Source organism: Haliotis cracherodii, unplaced genomic scaffold (genome assembly GCF_022045235.1).
Source record: "Haliotis cracherodii isolate W230 unplaced genomic scaffold, xgHalCrac1.p SCAF_12, whole genome shotgun sequence".
NCBI classification, from domain to species: Eukaryota; Metazoa; Mollusca; class Gastropoda; order Lepetellida; family Haliotidae; genus Haliotis; species Haliotis cracherodii.
The window spans coordinates 28,751,404-28,778,468 of record NW_027266267.1 but is presented as its reverse complement, the minus strand read 5'-3'; the positions used below and the strand labels follow the sequence as shown (position 1 = coordinate 28,778,468).

The 27,065-nt window shown below is 39.8% G+C and overlaps 1 protein-coding gene across 1 annotated transcript in view; it reads left to right on the top strand.

The window, feature by feature from the left end:
• Positions 1-1,043: 1,043 nt before the first annotated feature.
• Positions 1,044-27,065, top strand: part of LOC139458324 (uncharacterized) — a 71,142-nt gene continuing 45,120 nt past the window's right edge. The window contains exons 1-3 of the mRNA XM_071239712.1: positions 1,044-1,625; positions 8,759-9,022; positions 16,603-16,670. Coding sequence (XP_071095813.1) covers positions 1,458-1,625; positions 8,759-9,022; positions 16,603-16,670 — 500 coding nt within the window. The 5' untranslated portion in view covers positions 1,044-1,457. The remainder of the gene's footprint in view (positions 1,626-8,758; positions 9,023-16,602; positions 16,671-27,065) is intronic.

Here is a 27,065-nt window from a genome sequence, read left to right as displayed (position 1 = left end):
TCAAGACCAAGATTACCGTTAAACCTTGCAGGTAATTTTACTGTGACTCAGCCATCACACAAGCACTGGTGTATTATAGCGTAGAGGTTGGAGGTCAACCAGTGGGATTGACTATCTCCATAGCAACTGCCAATCAGAGTTGTACAATGTTGAGTCGAGTCGTCCTATTTCTGTTTTTCAAGCATGTTGGTGAGGCTGGTCCTTGTTACCTCCAAATTGAGACTGGAATATTTTTTGACACCAGTTTCTTTAAATGGGTCCAGAGATTCAAATCCTACAAGTTCACGATTCCATATTAAACACCTGTGCCGAGTGTCAAAGAGATCCTTCTCTTCGTCCTAAGATCTCTCCACTCAGCCCTGCAGCGGCTGGAGCCGTGTGTCGGTAGCTCGCCCGCCTCTCTTGTTCTTGCTAACTGGCTCACCCTGCATGGCAGGTCAGTTGGCTGGCTGATACCACAGTGTCACAGGGTAGCTACGCAATGCTTACATAGGCTGACATGGCATGGCTGACCTAGATTAAGGTCATGTTCTATATACTAGCAAGCAGGCTTCTCTCGTGTGTCTCCTCTCACACTGTGTCCTCTTGTATTAGCTGCGTCAGGGAACAGACTGAGGCAGATCAATGAATTTCAGAGAAGACATGTCCCTTCCTTTCTCCTGGTCCTCCATCCTCGTCCTCAGCCTCCCACATGTTATACTGACAGTGTCTAGCACACAAAACACATACATCCCTGGTACTCCGAGTGAGATCTGTGGTGGGGACTGAGAATGTACCTGGTGTAAATTGGGAGTTACCCACCACCACACTGTGGGCAGCTTGACTCTGCTGGCTGGCTGGCTGGCTGGCAGGCTGGCTGGCTGGCTGGCTGGCTGGGTGAGTTTACAATAGTCAGACGGTTCAGTACTGTGACATGGTGCAGTCAAGGTTACTGGGGCCCTGCAGGTCAGCCAACCACTCTTTGTCAGATAACGACTAAACATATTTTGTGGATTCTTACATTTTACATGAGGCAAGATACTCCCCCCGATGGTTGTGACAGGCTTGTGACTGTGAGTATGGGGTATTTCCCACTGCCGTTGTCTCGTGTTAGATAATGCCTAGCTGTGTGACCTCCTCGGCAGTCAGTCGAGGACTTATAGGCATTTTTGTGTTGGGGATGAGAATATAAACGCGTCTCGTCCCGATTTGGCTCGGGCTAGGCTGGGGCCAGATGGAAGGGAGAAGTCCATAGTGGGTGAGAGAAGTCACGTGTTAGGAGAATAGACGCTATGCTACTGGTTACTTCCTATTGGGCTGACCTCTTCTGCCAGCCATGCGACTCACTCAATGGCAGACTCCGCCATCAGAGAGAGGAAATCTTTCCAGGACATGGAGGTATTTCAGTCTGGATGTTGTGTCACTAGTGGACTTATCACGCAAAAAGTGATCGTCTGCACTTTGTTGGATCTTTAGAAATGGCGGGAAGGGATGATGAGCGAAGCAAGCCCGTGGCTAGACTTATGCAAAGTGGCCCCACAGCCCGGACTAGCACAACATGTTGGACTGACCTCACTACTTCTCCTTTCTCAGCGCTTTTTGAGACTTTTGAAACGTCTCAAGTGATTTTGTGCGCTCTTTTCAAGGTAAGTATACCGACAAGCGTTGGGGTGATTAAGCCGGGTTAGTGCATGCACCAGACGTGGGTCAGGTTGTCTGTGATATAGCATGCTACTCAGCATTTATCTGCAAATGCATTTACTCCATGACATACTCATGCGCCAGATATTTAAACTGCGCAGGGGGTGTCGTTCCTTTGCCTCTTTTTAATATCGGCCAGACAGACACCTCTGTGATTTCGGCATGCCGTCTGCCTGTGATCTGAGAGGTCAGACATTATTCGCAGCCCTTTTTTTTCTCCTTGCTCAAACTTGAACCTTGCCTATCTGCGTCAGATACACCATGTCGTAGCACTTCCCGCCTGAATCGCGTCCCCTTGCTGGCAAAACCTGTGTCTCGCTTCAGACATGCTGCTGTAGATTGGTTCTAAATCTCCTATTCAAAGTTTTCAGACATAAAATTGAATGAAATTTTTCAGTTGAGTGACGTGTTCAGTGTGCAGGCTTGACATAGGGTGAGCAAGCGTGGTTTCAGACAGTATGGCGGATTGTTGGTCTTTCGAGGAGGGAGGCTGTATGTAGAGTCTTCTGCATGTCTTGTGTCTGGCTGTTACCCCTTTCTTGATGGCGCGTTGCGAAAATATTCATTTGGAGGTCTATCTGTATCCATTTTGTTTGGATTTTGAATTATTCATAATGGTTTGTGGATTTTTAAATGTGGCCATGTGAGTTGTGGTATGAATAACTACCTGACACTGAGTCTTGCTTGTAATGGCGTCCTCGTAGGTGTGTCGGCATGGTGAAGTACTTGCATCAGATGCGCCTCGCTTGTAATGAGGCGACCTCGAGGGGTGGATTTTCTGCACTTTTTGACATTGTGGGTGTGTGCACTGTGATAGGACAGGGGACACATACCTAGTGTACATCTTGTGAGACTGCAGAGACGCTAGGCGGGCGCATGCGCAGACGACCTAGCTGTATATGCCCATTGCATTTCTAAACCGCCAAATTCTGGTGCAGAAGAACGTTAGGTCTTTAGTGTGACCGGGGCTGCCTGTTTATGAGCATGGAGCTATTATGCAGAGAGAGTTCGTTATGGTTTTTACATCTATGGAAGACATGTGTTTCTTAGTCTGGAATTGAGATGGAGACAGTTGAAGTTATCTGCAGGTAGTGGTTCATCTAGGATGGCCGTCACGTGGACTTCTAGTCAAGACAGACGATGCAGATCACACCGTCTGGGCAGTAGGTATGTTGTCTTCGTTAGTTATTCAAATTTCTCGGCGCTTCTAAATGATATGGCGCGCCCCGCCTAAATTTTAATGCATACTGTTACCATATCATCCTGATTTGAGAATATTTTTCTCCATTTTTCACTCGAATTTTCACGGGCGATAATTTATGTTACTTCCCTCTCAATGTCTGTCCTCTACCTTGGCGGTTGGAGGCTGGATGTGAATTCTGTTTTTTGAAGAAAAAGCGTTGGGTTGTAGCGTCTGCATTATCTGTGCATGTCTGCATGTCACCGCTGTGCACTAGGTGTCTCATATTTTAGGGTTATTGTGGCGCGGGGCTAGATAGCTCACATTTACCTTGCATAGGATCCACAATTACACTCATTTCTATGCAGTGATGTAAGGGTACAGGGCTATTAGGATCTCGAGGTGTGTCAGCGCTCCTTGAACACAAGACACTTTTTATCAAAGAGACTTTATTATCAAGATGTATCTCGGATCTAGAATAATTATGACATTATTTGTCGACGCTACTGTCTAGGACAGACTGACATTGGGTGTTTTCATATATACGAATGTCGCTTTCAAGATGGCACCCTCGCTGTAATGACACGTGAACTTGAGCTGATCAGACGGGTCTGAATGCGCCTCGGAGATGCGCATGTCTTGACGCCAAATTTGCAAAAGTGTACATTTGCGCATGCGCCCGTGATATCTTTTGCTAAAATATTTGGTTCGTTTATAAATTGCGCCTTCCCTCCCTGTACTCCCCATCACCACATTTTGAAATAGATCCTTCAAATTTAAAAATAATTAATATATTTTTTAAATGGACGCCCATCGACGGTATATAGACATACACTTGTCTTCTTTTTACCTACGTCGCGCATTTCGCTCATCTTTTTAAGCGTGTAAAATGATTTTAAAAACTTTCTTGCATAATTTAGTCTGATTAGGCACTCACAATAACAGAATATTCGAGAAACGTCCGTTTCTTTATATTTTACTTGACAGTTATACATATATTTAATTTGTCACCGATAAATGCGACAGTCGTTAACGAAAAGACTTTGGATCGGGCGCACACGAGATTTTAAACTTCACAGACTTCTCAAGACTGTTATTTCGACACACCTGAACTTCTTACTTAGTTCGTGTAAAGTGACATGGTGCATTGTATTTTCAAATTCTGTAACTGAAGACCAATACAGTTACAGTGGCAAATCTTGTGACCAAACAATTTCCTCTGTCTTGGGTCTCGCCCATGGGAAAAGACATAAATAGGTTGCAGCACCAGAGCCAGGAAAGTCATCAATGTCAAGGCATCAAGTGTTTGAAATTAATAATATTGCTGCTTCATGACAGCAGTATCATGACATCATCAAGAATTAGGTAGAGACTAATTGGAGAGAGACTGGTGTAAGTTATCTGTCCTTCCTTGATCTCATCTTCAGAAAGTACAATTATGCTTCACTCCAGGCTCTAAAGTTTGGGTTGTAAAGTCTGCAGTGTCTACAAAATGATCATTAACTAATTCTTGCTGGGTTTTTTACTCATTACTTAAAGATGCTGTATACTCCTTAGAAGTATGTCACAGATGAAAAGACAGCCTGGCACTTGTTTGATAAGTTATGTGTTATTAGACGAATAGTCATGTTTGTAGTAGACGATGTTGTAAGTGATGTTTGTGGAGCGGACATTTGTGGTGTAAGTGGACGAATTGTTTTTTATGGTGTAAGTAGATTACAAGGCATTAATGATGCTGGTGGACAACTTGTCATGTGTCGATTTGTCATAGATGATGCTGGTGGACAACTTGTCATGTGTCCATTTGTCATAGATGATGCTGGTGGACAACTTGTCATGTGTCCATTTGTCATAGATGATGTTGGTGGACAACTTGTCATGTGTTGACTTGGCATAGATGATGTTGGTTGACAACTAGTCATGTGTTGACTTGGCATAGATGATGTTGGTTGACAACTAGTCATGTGTCGACTTGCCATAGATGATGTTGGTTGACAACTAGTCATGTGTCGACTTGCCATAGATGATGTTGGTTGTCAACTAGTCATGTGTCGACTTGCCATAGATGATTTTGGTTGACAACTAGTCATTTGTGGTCTTAGTAGATTACTAGTTATTTATATTTTATGGTGTAAGTGAAGACAAGTAATTTATTGTGAAAGTGGGAGTAAATTCATGGATTGTGTTGTTCGTTAAACAGATTATTATACACTTATGTTTACTTGTGAAAGAGAAATACAGGACTTTGGGAAAATGAAAAACATCATATGACATGAAAATGTCTTTAGGAAAGTAGCTCATAAGTCTGGCAATTTGACATGGAGTGATATGTATTGGGAGAGAAATGATCCAGTATATGTACCTACTCTGTATATCTTGGATGAGAAGTTATCCAGTTCTATGCTATCTGCTAGGTAAAATTGATGTTATATCTGCTGGGTATTAATAATATCTGTAATATCTGCAAGGTATAATAAATACCTGGAATATCGCTTGGTATGAATAATACCTGTAATATCTGCTAGGTCTTGATAATACTGGTATGCTTGGTATCCCAGATACATATAATATTTGGGAACAAACATGGTCTATCAGGGTACTTTCATGTCAAATTGCTTGGTATTCAAGATACCTATTGTATTTGCTAGGTATTAATGCTACCTGTTATTATTGCTGGGAATTGATAATACCTGTAATATTTGCTAATGGTCATCATCTATATCTCAGGTAAATGTAGCAACAAGTGTTTATCCCTGGAAGCATAGACTGGGACAGTTCTTTGAAAAATTGTTTGTGGTAGTGTGAGGTTACCTTTTGTATTGTGCTGTATCATTGTTGGTGACATTACTCTCACAGACAGGTGACAGTAGTGGCATGTCTGGTTGAGTTTGGATCAAGGTTCAGACAGTAGTGGCAAGTCTGGTTGAGTTTGGATCAAGGTTCAGACAGTAGTGGCAAGTCTGGTTGAGTTTGGATCGAGGTTCAGACAGTAGTGGCAAGTCTGGTTGAGTTTGGATCAAGGTTCAGACAGTAGTGGCATGTCTGGTTGAGTTTGGATCAAGGTTCAGACAGTAGTGGCAAGTCTGGTTGAGTTTGGATCAAGGTTCAGACAGTAGTGGCAAGTCTGGTTGAGTTTGGATCGAGGTTCAGACAGTAGTGGCAAGTCTGGTTGAGTTTGGATCAAGGTTCAGACAGTAGTGGCAAGTCTGGTTGAGTTTGGATCGAGGTTCAGACAGTAGTGGCAAGTCTGGTTGAGTTTGGATCAAGGTTCAGACAGTAGTGACAAGTCTGGTTGAGTTTGGATCAAGGTTCAAACAGTAGTGGCAAGTCTGGTTGAGTTTGGATCAAGGTTCAGACAGTAGTGACATGTCTGGTTGAGTTTGGATCAGGTTCAGACAGTAGTGACAAGTCTGGTTGAGTTTGGATCAAGGTTCAGACAGTAGTGACAAGTCTGGTTGAGTTTGGATCAGGTTCAGACAGTAGTGACAAGTCTGGTTGAGTTTGGATCAGGTTCAGACAGTAGTGACAAGTCTGGTTGAGTTTGAATCACATTACAGTTTTCTAAAGTTATTGAGTTACAGTGCTAAAGGCACTGTTAGTGTAAGGGCCTGGCTAAGTTCCGAAAGGACACACTTAGCATATTTAAAAGAAACACCTTTTGAAAATGTGTATGATATAATTAATCCAGTGATGAATATTCTTCAGGAAAGTAATGTGTTCCAACTGATGTAATGGATACATACACATGCTCTATGCACAGTAGGATTCATGAAATAGATGTGGGTTGCAGTAAATGGACAGGATCTTGTAAATCTCAGTGATAAAGAAGTAGGCAGACTTTCCAGATCCCAACTGCTTATTATCTAGCTCATGTTGAAATCACATTCACCGGATATGAAGATGGATCAATAATATTCTTGTTGGCCAATTTAAATTCAAAGGGGCACACCTACCTTACCATCATTGCAAGTTCCTTGTGGCAAAACACATTCCTATCCCTGGATTCAGACAAACTTGTATTCTGACAATGGTGGCCCTGCAAAGATGCAGGTTAGAGTTGGTCTTCAGAATCCCATGCCTTTATGCCCTTAAAGATCCGGGTTATAATTGGTCATGTTTATTATATGAGGCGACTAACGGGATCGGGTGGTCAGCCTCGCTGATGTAGTTGATGCGTGTCATCGTATCCAAATTGCATCGGTCAATGCTCATGATGTCAATCACTGAATGTCTGGTTAAGACTTGTTTATTTACAGGCTGCTGTCATATAGCTTGTACATTGCAGAGCATGGCATGAACCACAGGCAAAACTAGCACAATCAGCACTTTGGCAGTTACATGGATGTGTATATATACTACCATGGCATTGATGTATATACTACCATGGCATTGATGTATAAACTACCATGGCATTGATGTATATACTACCATGGCATTGATGTATATACTACCATGGCATTGATGTATAAACTACCATGGCATTGATGTATATACTACCATGGCATTGATGTATATACTACCATGGCATTGATGTATAAACTACCATGGCATTGATGTATATACTACCATGGCATTGATGTATATACTGCCATGGCATTGATGTATAAACTACCATGGCATTGATGTATATACTACCATGGCATTGATATATATACTACCATGGCATTGATGTATATACTACCATGGCATTGATGTATATACTACCATGGCATTGAAGTATATACTACCATGGCATTGATGTATATACTACCATGGCATTGATGTATATACTACCATGGCATTGATGTATATACTACCATGGCATTGATATATATACTACCATGGTATTGATGTATATACTACCATGGCATTGATATATATACTACCATGGCATTGATGTATATACTACCATGGTATTAATATATATACTACCATGGCATTGATATATATACTACCATGGCAAATTCTATCTCTAGACCTTCACCCTGCCCAACTACAAACAACAGGCTATCACTTCAACCAATAAACTGCAACCAACAGACAACCACAGCGACCAGTAGATCACTATAACCAATAGACAACCACAGCGACCAGTAGACAACCACTACAACCAACAGACAACCACAGCGACCAGTAGATCACTATAACCAATAGACAACCACTGCAACCAATAGACAACCACTACAATGAACAGACAATCACCACAACCAACAGAAAACCAACACAACCAATAGACAACCACTACAACCCAAAGACTAACACTATAACCATTGGTTTCAACAATACCGTAGCAACAATTAGAATGTTCACAGTTCAAGGTACACCCGTAGAGATCCGGGTTGGAAGAGGTATTGAGCAACCCATGCTTGTTGTAGGAGCCATAATGCTTGTCCTAAGAGTCGGGTGGTCAGGCTCGCTGACTTGATGCATGTCATCGTTCAAGGTACACCCATAGAGATCCGGGTTGGAAGAGGTATTGAGCAACCCATGCTTGTTGTGGGAGCCATAATGCTTGTCCTAAGAGTGGGGTGGTCAGACTCGCTGACTTGATGCATGTCATCGTATCCCAATTGTGTAAATCGATACTCATGTCAATCACTGTATTGTCTGGTTCAGACTTGATTATTTACAGACTCCTGTCATACAAGGTGGAATATTGCGATGTTAAACAAACAAACAAACAAACAGATCAAGGTAATGGGGTAGGCCAGTGGTTAAAGCTTAGGTTTGTCAGGACTTTGTTTCATTCCTCACATCATCCAAAAACATTTGTTTCAAATACACACAGAAACAGTAAGCTTAGTTAAAAACAAACAAGTTTGTTTCTATTGCAAGAATGAACATAGTTGTCATTCCCTCAACATGCCAGTACTCCAAGGTTACTTCCAATATTTAATTTCTCCTGTTTTCCCTCCACAGAGTGTTCACCAATTTGGCACCGAGTCCACGAGAGGAGATAATGCCTGGCACCCAGCCATCATACAGAGACTCTTCTTCCAGGCAGTTCCAGTGCTCTTTGAATTCCCTGATACCTTTCGATTCTGTCGCGGCAACCAAGAATTCCAGTCATGCCAGGATCTGCTAATGTCTTGGACCGCATTCAGGCAGGATTGTGCCATTCATCGTAGTGATTTTCTAGCAGTACAAATTGTCAGAAACATACAGGAGTCTTACTATGTGAAGGTGTGTTTGTGTGAAGGCTTTTCCTGTAGTACTTGTCTTACCTGGGCACCTTAAATAGAAATGCTTTGCCAGCAAAATATTTCCATAGTTCAATTTATAGGAATCTAGTGATGTTATATATAGGAATGTAGTGATGTTATATATAGGAATCTAGTGATGTAATATATAGGAATGTAGTGATGTTATATAATGAAAGGTTTATGTTCACTGAACATATCCTTGATGGTGAATAGAGGAGATTTAATGTTTTTCTTGCGAAACATATCTTTGGTGTTGACTAGAGAAAATCTGATGTTTTACTCGCATTTCCTTGGTGTTACGGAGAAGATTTGATGTTTTTTACATATCCTTGGTGTTACTGAGCAGATTTGAAGTTTTACATATCCTTGGTGTTACGGAGAAGATTTGATGTTTTACATATCCTTGGTGTTATGGAGAAGATTTGATGTTTTACATATCCTTGGTGTTACTGAGCAGATTTGATGTTTCACGTATCCTTGGTGTTACGGAGCAGATTTGATGTTTTACATATCCTTGGTGTTACGGAGAAGATTTGATGTTTTACATATCCTTGGTGTTACTGAGCAGATTTGATGTTTCACATATCCTTGGTGTTACTGAGCAGATTTGATGTTTTACATATCATTGGTGTTACGGAGCAGATTTGATGTTTCACATATCCTTGGTGTTACTGAGCAGATTTCATGTTTCACATATCCTTGGTGTTACTGAGCAGATTTCATGTTTCACATATCCTTGGTGTTACGGAGAAGATTTGATGTTTCACATATCCTTGGTGTCACGGAGAAGATTTGATATTTTACATATCCTTGGTGTTACGGAGCAGATTTGATGTTTTACATATCCTTGGTGTTACGGAGAAGATTTGATGTTTTACATATCCTTGGTGTTACGGAGAAGATTTGATGTTTTACATATCCTTGGTGTTATGGAGAAGATTTGATGTTTTACATATCCTTGGTGTTACGGAGATTTGATGTTTCATGTATCCTTCGTGTTATGTCAAAGGTTTCATGTTTTACATATCCTTGGTGTTACGGAGAAGATTTGATGTTTTACATATCCTTGGTGTTATGGAGAACATTTCATGTTTCACATATCCTTGGTGTTACGGGGAAGATTTGATGTTTTACATATCCTTGGTGTTACGGAGAAGATTTGATGTTTTACGTATCATTGGTGTTGTGGAGAAGATTTGATGTTTTACGTATCCTTGGTGTTACGGAGAAGATTTGATGTTTTACATATCCTTGGTGTTACGGAGCAGATTTGATGTTTTATGTATCATTGGTGTTACAGAGCAGATTTGATGTTTTACATATCCTTGGTGTTACGGAGCAAATTTGATGTTTTACATATCCTTGGTGTTACGGGGAAGATTCAATGTTTTACATATCCTTGGTGTTACGGAGAAGATTTGATGTTTTACGTATCATTGGTGTTACGGAGAAGATTTGATGTTTTACATATCCTTGGTGTTACGGAGCAGATTTGATGTTTTACATATCCTTGGTGTTACGGAGCAGATTTGATGTTTTACGTATCATTGGTGTTACAGAGCAGATTTGAAGTTTTACATATCCTTGGTGTTACGGAGCAGATTTGATGTTTTACATATCATTGGTGTTACGGAGCAGATTTGATGTTTCATATATCCTTGGTGTTACTGAGCAGATTTGATGTTTTACATATCCTTAGTGTTACGGAGAAGATTTGATGTTTCATATATCCTTGGTGTTACGGAGAAGATTTGATGTTTTTCATATCCTTGGTGTTACGGAGAAGATTTCATGTTTCACATATCCTTGGTGTTACGGAGAAGATTTGATGTTTCACATATCCTTGGTGTTACGGAGAAGATTTGATGTTTGAAATATCCTTGGTGTTATGGAGAAGATTTGATGTTTGAAATATCCTTGGTGTTATGGAGAAGATTTGATGTTTGAAATATCCTTGGTGTTATGGAGAAGATTTGATGTTTTACAGATCCTTGGTGTTACGGAGAAGATTGGATGTTTCACATATCCTTGGTGTTACGGGGAAGATTTGATGTTTTACATATCATTGGTGTTACGGAGAAGATTTGATGTTTTACAGATCCTTGGTGTTACGGAGAAGATTTGATGTTTTACATATCCTTGGTGTTACGGAGAAGATTTGATGTTTTACATATCCTTGGTGTTACGGAGAAGATTTGATGTTTTACATATCCTTGGTGTTGAATGAGGAAGAGTCGACTTTTTTCTTGCTGTACATATTCTTGGTGTTGAATCGGGACACTTGATGATTTGCTTACATTGTAATATACTCCTTGGTACAATATTACATTGTTATATACCTGGTACAATACAACAGTGTTATAAACTACCTGATACAATATTACATTGTTTAATATAACTTGGTACAATATTAAATTGTTATATACCTGGTACAATTGTTTAATATAACTTGGTACAATATTAAATTGTTATATATCTGGTACAATACAACATTGTTATATACTACCTGATACAATATTACATTGTTATATACTACCTGGTATACAGTATTACATTGTTATATGCTTCCTGGTACGATATTACTAGGCGACTAACGGAATCAGGTGGTCAGGCTCGCTGACTTGGTTGATGCACGGTCATCAACCCCAATTGGGTGGATTGATGCTCTTGATATCAATCACTGGATTGTCTGGTCCAGACTCGATTATTTAACTCTTCCAACACCGTAGGCCAGTTTATGATGTCAATCACTCGATTATTTACAGACCGCCGTCATATAGCTGGAATATTGCTGAGTGCGGCGTTAAACAACAAACCAACCAACCTACTACAATATTACATTGTTATATTCTACATGGTACAGTATGCATCAATGCATGTCAACATGTTATTGCCTCTTGACGTACATCATGCTACACTCAAGCACTTGGTTGATGCACATCATCTTATCCCAGTTGCGTAGATTGATGCTCATGATGCCATTCACTGGATTGTCTGGTCTGGGAGAATATTGTCTAATATTGTATACAAAACACATTCCACGGTGTAATATAGGATAAAAACAATGCATCAGAGTGTATGTTATGGCAGTAAAATACTGTGAAAGAATACATCTGTACAACATACTATATAGCAGAATATTTTATGGCATAAGATGTGGCAGCATATCTTGTTTCATAGTTGTGGCAGAATAATATTTTATATGGCAGAATATGTTTCATAGCATTAAATGTTGCTGACAATATCTTTTATTACGTAATTGTGCAGAATAACATTCTACAGGGCAGAATATGTCATCGAAGCATAAAATGTTGCTGAAAATATCTTTTATTAAGTAATTGTGGAAGAATAACATTCTATGTGGCAGAAAATGTCATCGAAGCATAAGATGTGGTGGCAGTTAACATTTTTTATAACATGATTGTGGGAGAATAATATTCTGTAAAGCAAAACATGGCCTTAAAACAGCCAGTTCTCCCCTGGGACCAAATAGTCTAACCTTACATCGGGTATCTTTGAGTTGGGCTGCAATATCATTTGATTCTCGGGCACCTCCTATATTATATAAATATGGGATAATGACAAAGTCTGTGCTGGGCTTATTCAAGTTTTTTACATTATATAAGATAGCTACGCAATAAATCGCAAAGAACAATGAAGAATGAAGGGTGGTTTATTTCACAATAAAGTATTGTTCTACCATGACATCATTTCTGGAAATCGAACATACGCTTGCAAAGTACACTACATAACACAGAATGTGGACACTTGGGATTACAATGGCCCCCAGCAAACTAAACCTGTCGTAAGGCGGCTAAATGGATGGGATGGTCAGGTGACTTGCCTGATTACGTGTCATCGCACCCGACAGCGAGGAATGATGCTTGTAATTTCAGTCACTGGTTTGTCTGGTCCAGATTTGATTGTTTACAGGCCGCCATAACATAGCTTGAATAATTTTTACTGTGGCATTAAACAAAAATCTAAACATATGTAGATCCTTCCATGACAAAGAGAGTTCATACTTTCGGCTGTTATTTTACTACGCAGTCATGCAATGACATAGCGCCTGAGTGCAGATCACCCCACTAGATTGTATTGTGGATCTTTTCTTCTGTTTTACATAAATTACGACCCGTGAAGTGCCGGGGTAGAATAGATCTTCAGCAACCCATGCTTGCCGTAAAAGGCGACTTTGCTTGTTGTAAGAGGCGACTAACGGGATTGGGTGGTCAGGATCGCTGACTTGGTTAATGCATGTCATCGATCCCAATTGCGTAGATCGATGCTCATGATATTAATCACTCGATTGTCTGGTCCAGATTCAGTTATTTAAAGACCGCCGTCATATAGCTGGAATATTTCTGAGTGCTGCGTTAAAACAACAAACAGTTTGCATTTTTTACAACAGATCAAAACAACTGTTTGTTTCTAATGACTTTGGATCATATCTAATTATACAATTAACAATTAAAAAACAAACCAACCAACCCACATATATGACATTTCAAGTTTTAATTTCACAATCTGTGATGACAGACCAAAAAAAGCAAGGACAGTGTGGTGAGAAATTGAACAAGGACTGGTTTGATTTAAAGGATATGTCAAGTTTCAATTTTGATGACATTCAGTAGACAATCAAGACATACCCTTGTCAGAATTATAGTCCTCTGATTGAATAAGTCTGTGCGTCAGACCCCTTGAGGAAAGGGTAATGAACTTCTTTTGTATGAGGAATGTGCAAAGATTTGATACATTGATGATGCAGGGTTTCACCTTGAGCTACAAAACAAGGCCCAGGGGACCCCTAATGCTTAATTTCAAGGGTCCTTACTGGAAATAGGTTGGTCCTGAAATAGTGTAGTGTACTAAGATTTGATAGTTAATTTAATTACAGGACCTTTACATTTCTTGTGCGTCCCTTTGGATTCAATATATTGTTTTTGTCTGCATCCATTATACTTTTGTGCTTACTAGAAAACCATTTCTGGATCGCGTAAAACCTGATGTTATTGATATCCTATCCTTTGGGATGCAATGTATTCTTTTTTCTCCATCCAACCTTTACACACTTGTGTGTCAGGACTGTCCGTCTTTGCCTTTTTCTACCAGCATGCAGGGGAGATAACAATGTGATGGAAAATCTTTTCCGTATGTCCGCCATTTTGTCTATCAATTTTGAAGTTCTGTGCAGATTTTAGGTCAGGTGAAATGGGGTTTAACGTCGCGTCCAAGATTATTGCACTTATATAGCGACGTGCATGTACGTGTGTGTGTTTGTGTGGCTGCTTGTACTAGTCCGGACTGATGCTGATTTATAGTGCTAGCTCACTGAGATACCATGCCGCAGTTTACCATGAATACCCCACTCAGACACAGTATACTGACTCCGAGCTGACCAGTCCTTGTTTTAGCCCCTTAATGCCGAGCGCCAGACAGGGTAACAACAAGTACCATCTGTTAACGTCTTTTGGTATGACGCGGCCGGGGATCGAACCCTTAGGTTAGAGGATACAAATAATACCGTACATTTCTCTACCCAGTATACCAGAACACGGACAAATATTGCCGCATGGTTGATGCATGTCATCGATCCCAAATATTGGATTGTCTGGTCCAGACTCGATTATTTACAGACGCCGTCATATAGCTGGAATATTGCTGAGTGCGGCGTTAAACAACAAACCAAACCAAACCAAACCTCCCACATTAAGCTGACACGCCCCGATATAACTGTAATACTGTTAAAGGTGCCGTTATACTGCCGTGGTTATTCCACATCACAGCTACATAAGACCGTGGTTATTCCACATCACAGCTAGATAAGACCGGGGTTATTCCACATCACAGCTAGATAACACCGGGGTTATTCCATATCACAGCTAGATATTACCAGGGTTACACCATATCACAGCTAGATATCACCAGGGTTATACCATATCACAGCTAGATATCAACAGGGTTATACCATATCACAGCTAGATATTACCAGGGTTATACCATATCACAGCTAGATAATACCAGGGTTATTCAATCACAGCTAGATATTACCAGGGTTACACCATATCTCAACTAGATGTTAGTTGATGTTACACCATATCACAGCTAAATATTACCAGGGTTATTCAATCACAGCTAGATATTACCAGGATTACACCATATCTCAACTAGATACACCAGGTGCATACCATTTCCCAGTCATTCCATGTCTCAACATTGTTACATCAGTGTTATTCCATGTCTCGACAGTTATATCAGTGTTATTGCATGTCTCAACAGTGTTACATCAGTGAATTTCCATGTCTCAACAGTGTTATATCTGTGTTATTCCATGTCTCAACAGTGTTATATCAGTGAGTGTTATTCCATGTCTCAACAGTGTTATATCAGTGTTATTCCATGTCTCAACAGTGTTATATCAGTGTTATTCCATGTCTCAACAGTGTTATATCAGTGTTATTCCATGTCTCAACAGTGTTATAGCAGTGTTATTCCATGTCTCAACAGTGTTATATCAGTGTTATTCCATGTCTCATCAGTGTTATATCAGTGAGTGTTATTCCATGTTTCAACATTGTTATATCAGTGTTATTCCATGTCTCAACAGTGTTACATCAGTGAGTGTTATTCCATGTCTTAACAGTGTTATGTCAGTGTTATTCCATGTTTCAACAGTGTTATATCAGTGTTATTCCATGTCTCAACAGTGTTATATCAGTTTTATTCCATGTCTCAACAGTGTTATATCAGTGTTATTCCATGTCTCAACAGTGTTATATCAGTTTTATTCCATGTCTCAACAGTGTTATATCAGTGTTATTCCATGTCTTAACAATATTATTTCTTTGTTCTTCAAAAGTCAGGTTTTTTTTCCATTTCTCAGTGAACATCTCAAGAATGTTCTGTCAGGATTAAGAGTTAGGGTTCATATTGTGTATATATCTCATCCAACATTTGAAACATATTGTGTATTTTTTTCGTTCTGATTATTCAACAATCATGTAGGTGAAGATGTTGTTTTATTTTCCACAGGTAGTTTACAAAGAATATATCTACCAGTAGAAATATTTGAAGGCATATCTTATATTAGTTTTTAAAAATATAATATTGTGTGTAAATGTCAACGATCATGAACTAAGAAAGGTGATATCCTATTATCTGTACATATGGTTTGTTGTCATGATGGTGTTTTCTTACACAAACTTTTGCCACAACTATCCAAAATGTTAGGTATTTGTCAGAAATGTCAGCATCTTTGATATTTTATACACTCATAATGGTTTCTTGATATTAGAATTAGAATTGATGTTTAGAGATGATGTTTTTTTGCACAAGAACAAAGAACTTCTAGACTGTTTTCTCTCTCTCTCTCTCTCTCTCTCTCTTGAACTTTCAATTATTTACAAGAAGCTGACATATAACTAGAATATTGCTGAGTGTGGTGTTACAACAAACAAACATCACTGATCCAAGAGAGTAGCAATAAACCCAGCTCACACTGAAATGTTGAGATTTGCAGTTGACAACTGAAAGCTATAAGTGTTAAACATTATGTTTCAGCTCGGTGATACCATTACAGCATCTTGCATGGAGTGGGATGCCAAGCAAGTTTGTCACGCTTCGGTGAGGTGAGTGTTGCATCCGACTACATACAAACAGTTCCTGACTACCACCACAGTGTGGTGGACCATCAGATAGGAATATCTGCTTGAGCAATTAGACCTAACCCAAAATATGAAATATGATGATAATTAATATAGAAGTAACTATATTCCATGCAGGGTTGCTGATCGTGTTTAGAGTTTGAGAGATTTCAGATTTGAATCAAAGAAATAATCAACAGTGCCTCAACAATGACACTGGACCTACCATTTATTTCATCCCCCTGTTGAAGAGTCACTAGACTTTGACCAGCGGACCAGTATTAATGTTAAACACATAGGTAGGACTGCCTGCTGTCTGTCCATGACCTTCTCAATCTACTGACCCTCAAATATATATCATGTCGGAAGTTAATCAGAAACAGCTGTGAAAAAATATGTCCAAATAGTATTTAGCTGAGGATCATAAGAGGATAAAAAGATATTTTCAGGTGTTTTCTTTTTCAAAATACTTACAAATAAGGTTTAAAAATACTGACCCATCATTAATCTCATTAACCAGCAGCTGCTATATAATGGCAGGGGACTGTTGACTAACCCTCACCTGTCACCTCCTGGCCAGCACTGATATTAGTGGATATGTAACAGTTTCACCTCAGGGACAATTTTAGCAATTTTCCCACAATGTCACGGCTGGGGGACACCATATCTGGGAACATTGTTCCCTTGTGGGGAATCGAACTTGGGTCTTGGGCGTGACGAGCGAATTCCTTAACCACTAGGTTACCCCACCGCTGCTGCGACACTTCATGGGGAATCGGGGTTAGAATTGGTCCACAGCAATCTGCACAACCTATCATAGGTGGGGACCAAATGGATCGGGTACCAGGGTTGGAGACTTGGTCGATTGTGTGTCGTTGTACCCTGAAGGCGTTCGTAATATCATTCAATGAATTGTCTGTCCCGGACTCAGTTATTTATATATTACTTCAGGCTAAATAAAAATAAGAAACTTTCACAAATCCTAAATTGGAAACTAAATAACAATTTGTCCCAATGTGCCTGAAACCATGGGAAAAACCCTGGCTTATAAATAATTCAAAATATGCATGCTAAGTGCAAAAATAGATTAATTTGAAGTTGTTAATGTTTAAATTTAAAATGGAAAACGATATATATGTTTATTCTAGATCTTGACAACATTATTTCCCTGTGGATGATTTTACTGTAAACAATGTTATATCCTTTTACAGTTCTCTAGGTGAAAGGATTAAGCTGGTGTTTTGTTTAATGAAGGTTCAGACCAGTTTATTAAGAATGTCTTTGAGAAATATGTCGTATCATAAAATGAGACATATTTCAAGTTAGCATGCATGAAAGGGAAGGGTCTACAAATGCATGGTCTAAGGGGAGACAATCTGAAAATTCCTTGACAGAGTTATGGAACTTTGGTAGCTTTGCCATTTGATGTGTGTTTATATTGGCGTAAAATTTATACGTGATTTTTCTCACAGTATGCATGATAGATTGTATAAAACAATTTTATTCAACTGTTCCTGAAACAATGAAACACTAATTAAACACAGAAAAAATGATAGTTTGGTGGAGTCAGTTGTTGATGAGAATTGAGGGAAACTTGGTGAAATTATATCCTTGTTCTTTTACAGTGAATTATTATGTCAATTTTATGTTTTATTGATTTGATTATAAATAAATAAATTTCTTTGTGATTTCACAAAAATAAAATTGATAATTCAACCTCTATTAAATCTTTGCCATACATCCTGTATTTTGACTGCAATAACACAAAACCAATCTCTAGAATTTTCAACAGAAGTCTTTTTCACTGTCAACATTCATAAGTAGTTGTCAAGACAATAGGACCGCCAATCAGCATATGGCTCGTAGATTGGAAAAACCTCACTTCTTTCTTCTGTGTGCTGGAGTCCAGCACATGCTGTTGTGTAGTCACACAAGATAATTAAAATTCAGATAAATAGTTGTTTATCTATTGTTCAACTTATTCAACAATAATGATCCGTCTGCTGTGGTTAAAGGTCCTTATTAGCTGATACTCACATAAGTATTAGTAGATGTTGGTGTGTGTGTGTGTCCAAGATGGCTCCCTTGATCTCTCCCCCAGCCTATCAATCAGATGGGAACTTGGTTTTGGTAACACGCATCTTGAAAATGTCCTAAATACTGAAATTAAACATAAATGTCAATTTATGAAGGAATAATGTTATTTTTATCTTTTCAAAACTATACAGTTTTTGTATCCCTATAATCAAATATAACTTCAATAAGGGGACCGAGTGTTTTATGACAGCGGTGATCGGGGCAGAGGTTTTTGATGCACTAATGTACTAAAACAATTACCCTCTGCTAGGTCTTAAATAAATAAATGAATTGGCTCTCAGGCAACGGCATTTGAAAATACAGTGCAGGCAGGTGGCCTTATTGTTTGTTGTTCAGTACCAGTATGTACCCAAATAAACAGTTGTGTACAAACAACCTGGGAAAGGGCCCCCCTACATAAATGTATTCCTTGATGAGTAAAATACTGGAATACTGTATGTAACTATCATTGGACTACCAGTGTGTGCATAAGACACGCATACAATGAGCTTTGATTTTATTTGACATTGTCCGGAAATAACATGGCATCTGAAGTCAATATATAACATGAATTTAAGATATAATGAATCCTGAAACACTCCTCAACAATTCCACCTTTGAAAATAGAGAACAGCAACTAATCTCCAGTCAGAGTATGGCTGCCACAAATCTAAAACGGAATTATAATAATAATCTAATAAAGAAATATTTCTTTTATGTTTCTTCAATGTACAGATAAAGAGGAATCAGGATGCAAGGTTAGTCAAGATTATCAGATGAATGAATGAATGATCAAATGAATGATCAAATGAATGAATGAATGAATGATCAAATGAATGATCAAATGAATGAATGAATGAATGAATGAATTGTTTGAGAAAGTGGGTGGAGAAATAGGTCAAAATCCAGTCAACTTGTGTGCAGTGCTTATGACAGAATGGCTATGGTCAAGGGGAGATAATTTGCTTTTCTTGTTTGGCTTGGCATCTGGATCAACTTGCTGAACTGTTTGGAGTAAGGGAACAGTGAATTGGACACAACAGTTTATTACTTTAAATCAAAGTAGGTTTTGTCTAATGTCAGTAATTAATATAAACTATATTATGGTGTATAATTAATGAATTATAGATTTTGTCATTATTCAAACTGTTTTTCAAAGGTTATTGTGATGAAAAGACAAGATATTTTATGGACGATAACTTCTTGATTCTACTATGATGACATAATTATGCCAAGAAAATGTACTTAGACTGAAAGTTTGTCATAGAGGGAAATCTGAGAGAATGTGTTCTTTAAGACTTCTTTTGCTTGTAAAGATACTGTGATTAATGTCACCGACAAGTCTGACTGGAACCTCTGCTACAAGATATTGTCTCCAAGTAGGGATATGTCAATCAATTTTTATGTTGACAATGTATCGATACAAATTTTTCATATTGATATTTAATTAATAATTCACTGCCACAGAACGTTTTCTTTCGTTAAGATCACCATGATTAACATGGACAATGAGAAGGTAGAAAATAAATTCAATTTTAAACATTAAAGAATCAACCTTGTACATAATTGCAGGTCTAGATAGGAATCTCTCTCTCTCTCTCTCTCTCTCTCTCTCTCTCTCTCTCTCTCTCTCTCTCTCTCTCTCTCTCTCTCTCTCTCTCTCGTCACTTTGATACAGAATAAGGCCATTGTTATTAATCAATATATTAATATTCAGGATACTTTTGAGTCGAATAATCGATATTAAACTTCCCAATCAATAACACCCCTACCTTAATGACAAATATATGAAACCCAAGTCCTCTGGAGACTGAAATAATTTATTATGCAATGACTTCAGACTTTCTGGTCAGATCATTTGATAAGATTTGATGCCCTGCTGTGCCCTGCTGCACAAAGCGATGTGTGTATGTTAAAGAATGGAAGTTTAGATGATCGCATTGCAAGGATTGCTTTGCGGAATGGCTCAGCATTAAGGAAGATTTCAAACTTGTGCTATTTGAATTTTTGCCGCTATCATATGAAGTCATGTATTCCATCGTTTATGTATAATTAGATATGATCCAAAGTCATTATAAACAAACAGTTGTTTTGATCTGTTGTAGAAAAAGAATGCAAACTGTTTGTTGTTTTAACTTGGCACTAGGCAATATTCCAGCTATATGACTGCAGTCTGTAAATACTCAAGTCTGGACCAGACAATCCAGTGATTGACATCATGAGCATCAACCAAGTCAGCAAGCCTGGCCACCCGATCCCATTAGTCGCCCCTTACGACAAGCACAGTCGCCTTTTACGGCAAGGATTGGTTGCTGAAGACCTATTCTTCCCCCTATCTTCACGGGTTAGAATGCAAACAAAGACCAGCCTTCTAATGTGGGGAGTTATGGGAAGTTTGCCTGACACATCCTCAATGTTTCACTTTCATCATTAGGGTGTTGGCACGTGGTTGCACAGGGCACAAATCAGGGGAAGTTAAGCAGTGTTGGTTGCAGAGAATAGTCTGATAGGTGACGGTGTTTGAGAGTCTCCAAAGAGATTCTAGGGCTTCGGTCCTGCCCCACACTGAAGCACATGTAGCACATGTGGTGTCGCCTGAGGCATGTTCCAAATATGCCTCTGTTCACCCAGCAGTGACTGGGTACCTGGAAGGATGAGATGTTAATGTGGCTGTTAACCTTCTAGTGCCTAATAGGTTGTGGTGCGTACTCCCCAGGAGTTGAGAATGAAAATCAAGCGCACACTGATCCATTGACCTTGTGTTCGGAGTCCAGCGCAATATACGTACACACGTTAATATTTATTATGGCAGAGACTCCTTGACTTTCATGTTACTCAGAAAATGTGTCTTGTAATACATATCGTGAGGAAAGAGTTCATTTTGTGACTTTCTCATATCTCTTGTCTGTTGACAACTGTCGACTGTTTAATCAATGACTGCCTTTTAACCTGTCTACAGTAAGCTGGAGCTTATTGATTGCCGTATAAATTGTCTCGATAGCCACACAGAATGTATTTTACAGTTTTGAAAATACACACTTACTATCTGGTACTAGTCCCAGGGCTTGAGTGCATATATTCTTTCCCCAGTGGGGATTCTGGGTCAAAACAGGTCCCCTGCAACCCATGGCTAAATGTTGGTTTGTTTGTTGTTTAACCCGTACTCAGCAATAGTCCAGCTCTATGACGGCGGTTTGTAAATAATCGAACATGGGCAATACAATCCAGTGATTGACATCATGAGAATCGATCCATGCAGTTGGGATCGCTGAAGAACAGGGCTTTCAAGCTGCCCCCCTGGGATGTAACTGGAATACTCTTCAAAGCAGGGGGCGGTGGGGTAGCCAGCAGAGTTGTTAAAGCATTCGCCCGTCACTCATCACGTCAATATTACTAACTTATTAAATTGATCATCACTTCATTACAAAAGACCCGTGATCCAGACAATCTCTGGCTTAATTATTTCTACCCATTTAGTTCACATGACTTTCGTTAAGAGTGGGTGTGTGAGAGTTATCTGCTCCTGACTGTACTGAGGTGTGGAGGGAAATGTCAGTTCAAGTGTTGATGAGCAGTGACAAGTTCGGCCATCAACACTGTGTGGTAGTCCTTGCTGACCTGTCACAACCCCATGCATCTTTGTAATGTCAGTTTTAATGTCAAGAGAACATTATCTTGATTATACTACAGCATGTGATGGTGACTGGGTACTTATCACAAGACATGACACTGATTGGGCAATTTCAAGAATGAGGGGGTCTGATTTGGCAAAGTTGGAAATGTTCATAGTGACTGGACAATATTTGTCATGATTCAAGTACAAGTGGTGGATTGTTCAATATCAAGTTGTTGAGCAGTGCTTGATGACAAGTCTATGGCTGGGCAATGCTTGATGACAAGTCTATGGTTGAGCAATGCTTGATGACAAGTCTATGGCTGGGCAATGCTTGATGACAAGTCTATGGCCGGGCAATGCTTGATGAGAAGTCTATGGTTGAGCAATGCTTGATGACAAGTCTATGGCTGGGCAATGCTTGATGACAAGTCTATGGCTGGGCAATGCTTGATGACAAGCCTATGGCTGGGTACTGCTTGATGACAAGTCTATGGCCGGGCAATGCTTGATGACAAGTCTATGGCTGGGCAATGCTTGATGACAAGCCCTGAGTGTTTAGCCTGAACAATACTTTATGACGAACCATGTTTGTGACATTACTTTACTATGTTGGCGGAATCCATGTTGACTTGCTTTTAGACCAGGGACAGTCCTGTGAAGATCAGGTCATCGTATCCCAATTGTGTGGATCGATTCTCCTCTCAATCACTGAATTGTCTGGTCCAGACAAACCATCAAAACTAGACCAGGGATGGCCAGTGGTTAAAATGTTCACTCGTCCCCACCAAAGGCCCAATTTTGATTCACAACATGGAATATTGCTAATTCGAAGAAAATTCAAGACTTTTTCCAAAAGATGTTATAACTTCCATACTTCAGAAAACTATGGTTGTTATGAACTCAAGGGGACCTCTAATTTTAGTTTGTTATAACCCTAGTTCGTTATAAACATGCATATACAGCAAATGGATGGGATAAAAAAACCAAGTCGTTATATATGCTGAAAAAATGTGTTCGTTGTACATTGTCGTATTACAATGCTTTAGCTGTTTGCTGATGTCAAGTCAAGCAAGTAGTCACTATGTTGTGTATCAATACAGACTTTAAAATTCCTTCTTGTCCACTAGCCGAGACAACTAACTTGTGCTGAGGACAAGTCAAAATTCTGCTCTGTGGCATAAAATTCCAGTGCTCTCCAACTAGTAGCATTGGAGGAATAAACGTCTAAACCACTACCCAGTACTTCAATTTTGCTTCAAATTTGAACTGAATAAAACTGACAGAAACTGTAAACAAAGTAAACACTTTGTGTCGTACAGGCAAGACTTGCAGCAAACTCGGAGGACTAATGAAACAAGGTTCATACTTGACCTCTGGACCGGTCTTAAAAAAGATTTCTAAGGCTGTCGATACAGAACACTTTTGTCCAAATCCAACTTCGACACAAACTTACATAGGTACTCTGTCACCAGGACCAAAAACACCATCAACTCCAAACAAAATACTTAATGACAGAAAAAAAACACCTCAGCTATCTTCGCCATCAGCAGGAAGAAAAACACCATCGTCTCCAAACGAAATACTTTAACGAAAGAAATAAGCCCTCAGCTTTAAACAACAGGCATGAGCATCAGGCATTAATGTAATCGTCAGTCAGGGACAGCATCAAGAAATCTGCTAGTGGGAAGGCACATTGAGATTGAAGGCACTTCCATGGAGTCGGCAGTGTACAAAGTCATTCATCACGTGTGCCGATCCCGACTGAGAGGGATCATTGAGTGTCTAGCCGCATCACCGATATATTGTTAACTTAATATGATGTGATCTTCTGTAATGCAAATATTGTCTGCATCTCATTGATTCTTGCTGCCAAATACCAAGAGCGCTTCTCCATGACAGGGCTGGTTAAGTATATATCCTTTTCAAATATCTGTCTGTGTCTTTACTTATCGAAGGAAGATGAGTTAAGGTGCTGGCTTGCTAATGGTGGGATCAAGAAATTAGGGATTTGGGTAGAATTAGGAGTTAGATTGATGGTATTTTTACAAATTTTATCTGCTTTTTAGAAGGAGGCAGGGAGGAGGAATCTAGTTCAGATTTTGACCCAAAAAATAACATTTTAGTCAAGAATCAGAAACCACAATTTGTGATAAAAAATGTCATAAAAAGGATTCTTGGTTATTTGTTTCTGATTAAATATTTGGCAATATGTTCATTTTAATCAATCTTTTAGGTTAATTTTGAAATATGACTCCTATTTATACGGTACTGTACTTCTGAACTTTGGAAATCCTGAAAAAGGCAAGTAAAATTATTCCATGTCATTTCTTTGTAGTCCCAAGACTGTACCGGTACCTTGGTCGAATATTGCAGAATGTTTCTAATATATCTTGGAGACAGACGGCACATATAATTAAATTGAAATGGGGAAAGATGCTGTTGATCACATATGTTGAATTACCATGATTCACTCTACAGAAGTGTGTGTGATAGTGAGGTGACTGGCGTATGTGGCCTTATAGAGAGGTGTGTTGTCAAGGATGGTGGCTACTACCAAGGTGTATCGCCAACCTGAGTGGATGTTTGCTGCACTGTCTGACCCAGGAAAACTTCTCCTGCCACATGCTGTCAGACCCTAGATCAATGTTTGAACAGTTCAGGCCTCACCTTCAGCCATACATGCATGTGCTGGTTCATCTCCCTATATCGATTGGACATTAAATACCCCCCCTGTTAGATAAGCGTGTTCATGGACCCACAGCTGTGGTTTTATGTTCTATGTTTTATGTACAGAATGTATGGTTCATGTAACTGTTATATTCAGCACTACATGAGGGAGAACGTGAATGTCCTGGACAAAAGTGTCAAAAGCTACTAGCACTAAAGTTGTTGCTAAAGTTTTATGCAAAATTATATATTCTAGTAATTTGTCAGGAGCCTGTTAGTCAGAACACTGAGTTTGTCAGGACATTGTTAGTCAGAACACTGTGTTTGTCAGGACACTGTTAGTCATAACACTGTGTTGGTCAGGACAGTGTTAGTCAGAACACTGTGTTTGTCAGGACACTGTGTTTGTCAGGACACTGTTAGTCATAACACTGTGTTGGTCAGGACAGTGTTAGTCAGAACACTGTGTTTGTCAGGACATTGTTAGTCAGAACACTGTGTTGGTCAGTACACTGTTAGTCATAACACTGTGTGGGTCAGGACAGTGTTAGTCAGGACATTGTTAGTCAGAACACTGTGTTGGTCAGTACACTGTTAGTCATAACACTGTGTTGGTCAGGACAGTGTTAGTGATAACACTGTGTTGGTCAGGACACTGTTAGTCAGGACACTAGTACTGTGTAGCTCAGGACTCTTAGTATTTGACTGTATGGTTGTAGACACAGCAATTCTCTCTGCCAGTCGGCTGATATTCTGTGAAACGTTCCTTTATAACTGGGGGATTCCCTGACCCAGTCTGAGGTCAGCCGAGTCTGACAGCTGGGAGTCTGGCGCCCCCCCACCCACTCACCACCCCTCCTCTGGAATGTGGGCGCAAGACAAGCTCTATATTTAGATGTCTAGGCTGAGAAGCAAATAGTTGTATGTTTGTCAGTGGATCTTGCTAGTGTGTGTGTGTCTGTCTGTCTGTCTGTCTATGCCTGTGTGTGTATACTTGGCCAAAAAGATGTACCTGGTATGGGTGGGGTCAGGGGTATATTTATATGTCTGGGGTGGATGGGCTCTGTGAGATATTTATGGGGTGGGTGTGGTCTGTCTGATACATCTGGGTGGATGTGGTCTGTCAGACACATCTAAGTGGGTGAGGTCAGTCAGACACATCTGGGTGGGTGAGGTCAGTCAGACACATCTGGGTGGGTGAGGTCAGTCAGACACATCTGGGTGGGTGAGGTCAGTCAGGCACATCTGGGTGGGTGAGGTTAGTCAGACACATCTGGGTGGGTGCGGTCAGTCAGACACATCTGGGTGGGTGAGGTCAGTCAGACACATCTGGGTGGGTGAGATCAGTCAGATACATCTGATCCATTTGTGCTGTGTCAGCATTTGTCAAGCTAGTGAAAAAAATATAATGTTTCTTAGAATATTATGTAGGAGCATCAAAGAATGAGTGGTAGAGGATACACTCAGCCTCAGTAAGAACTGTTCATGTCACTTAGGCTTGAGTCTCCAGGGTCGGAAACATTCAAACAGATTATCAGAAAATCAAAGCCTGTTCCTGTCAGTGTCCATTAAGAGATGGTTTCATGTCATCTGCTTAGACAGACCATTATATGTAAGACCAGCAGCACAGTTCCACAAATTTACATCATCCAAATCAAAGCTGAAAGACATTGCCATTGAGATTCTAAGGGTGACAGCACTTGGCCTGAGGGTGTTCTAGCATGAGAGAGGAAGTGTGTTCACAAACCTTCCCGGCAGTGTCATGGGCTAAATACACCTGGTAAGCATTTTGACTGATTTCTTTAACAAACATTCCAGACTTACCTCATTCCTCCCTGAAACTTGGTTCCGGAATTCCTGGAATTCCAGTGAGTTGCTCTTGGTGTTCAGGAATCTGTGATGTTGGAGCAGACGTTGCTGCAGACGTAGTGTTGCAGCAGACACCGGCCGGTGATGGTGAAGGAAGTCTACAGGCTATGTCTGGACCATGTTTTTATCTGCTGTGGGGGGCAATATAAGCT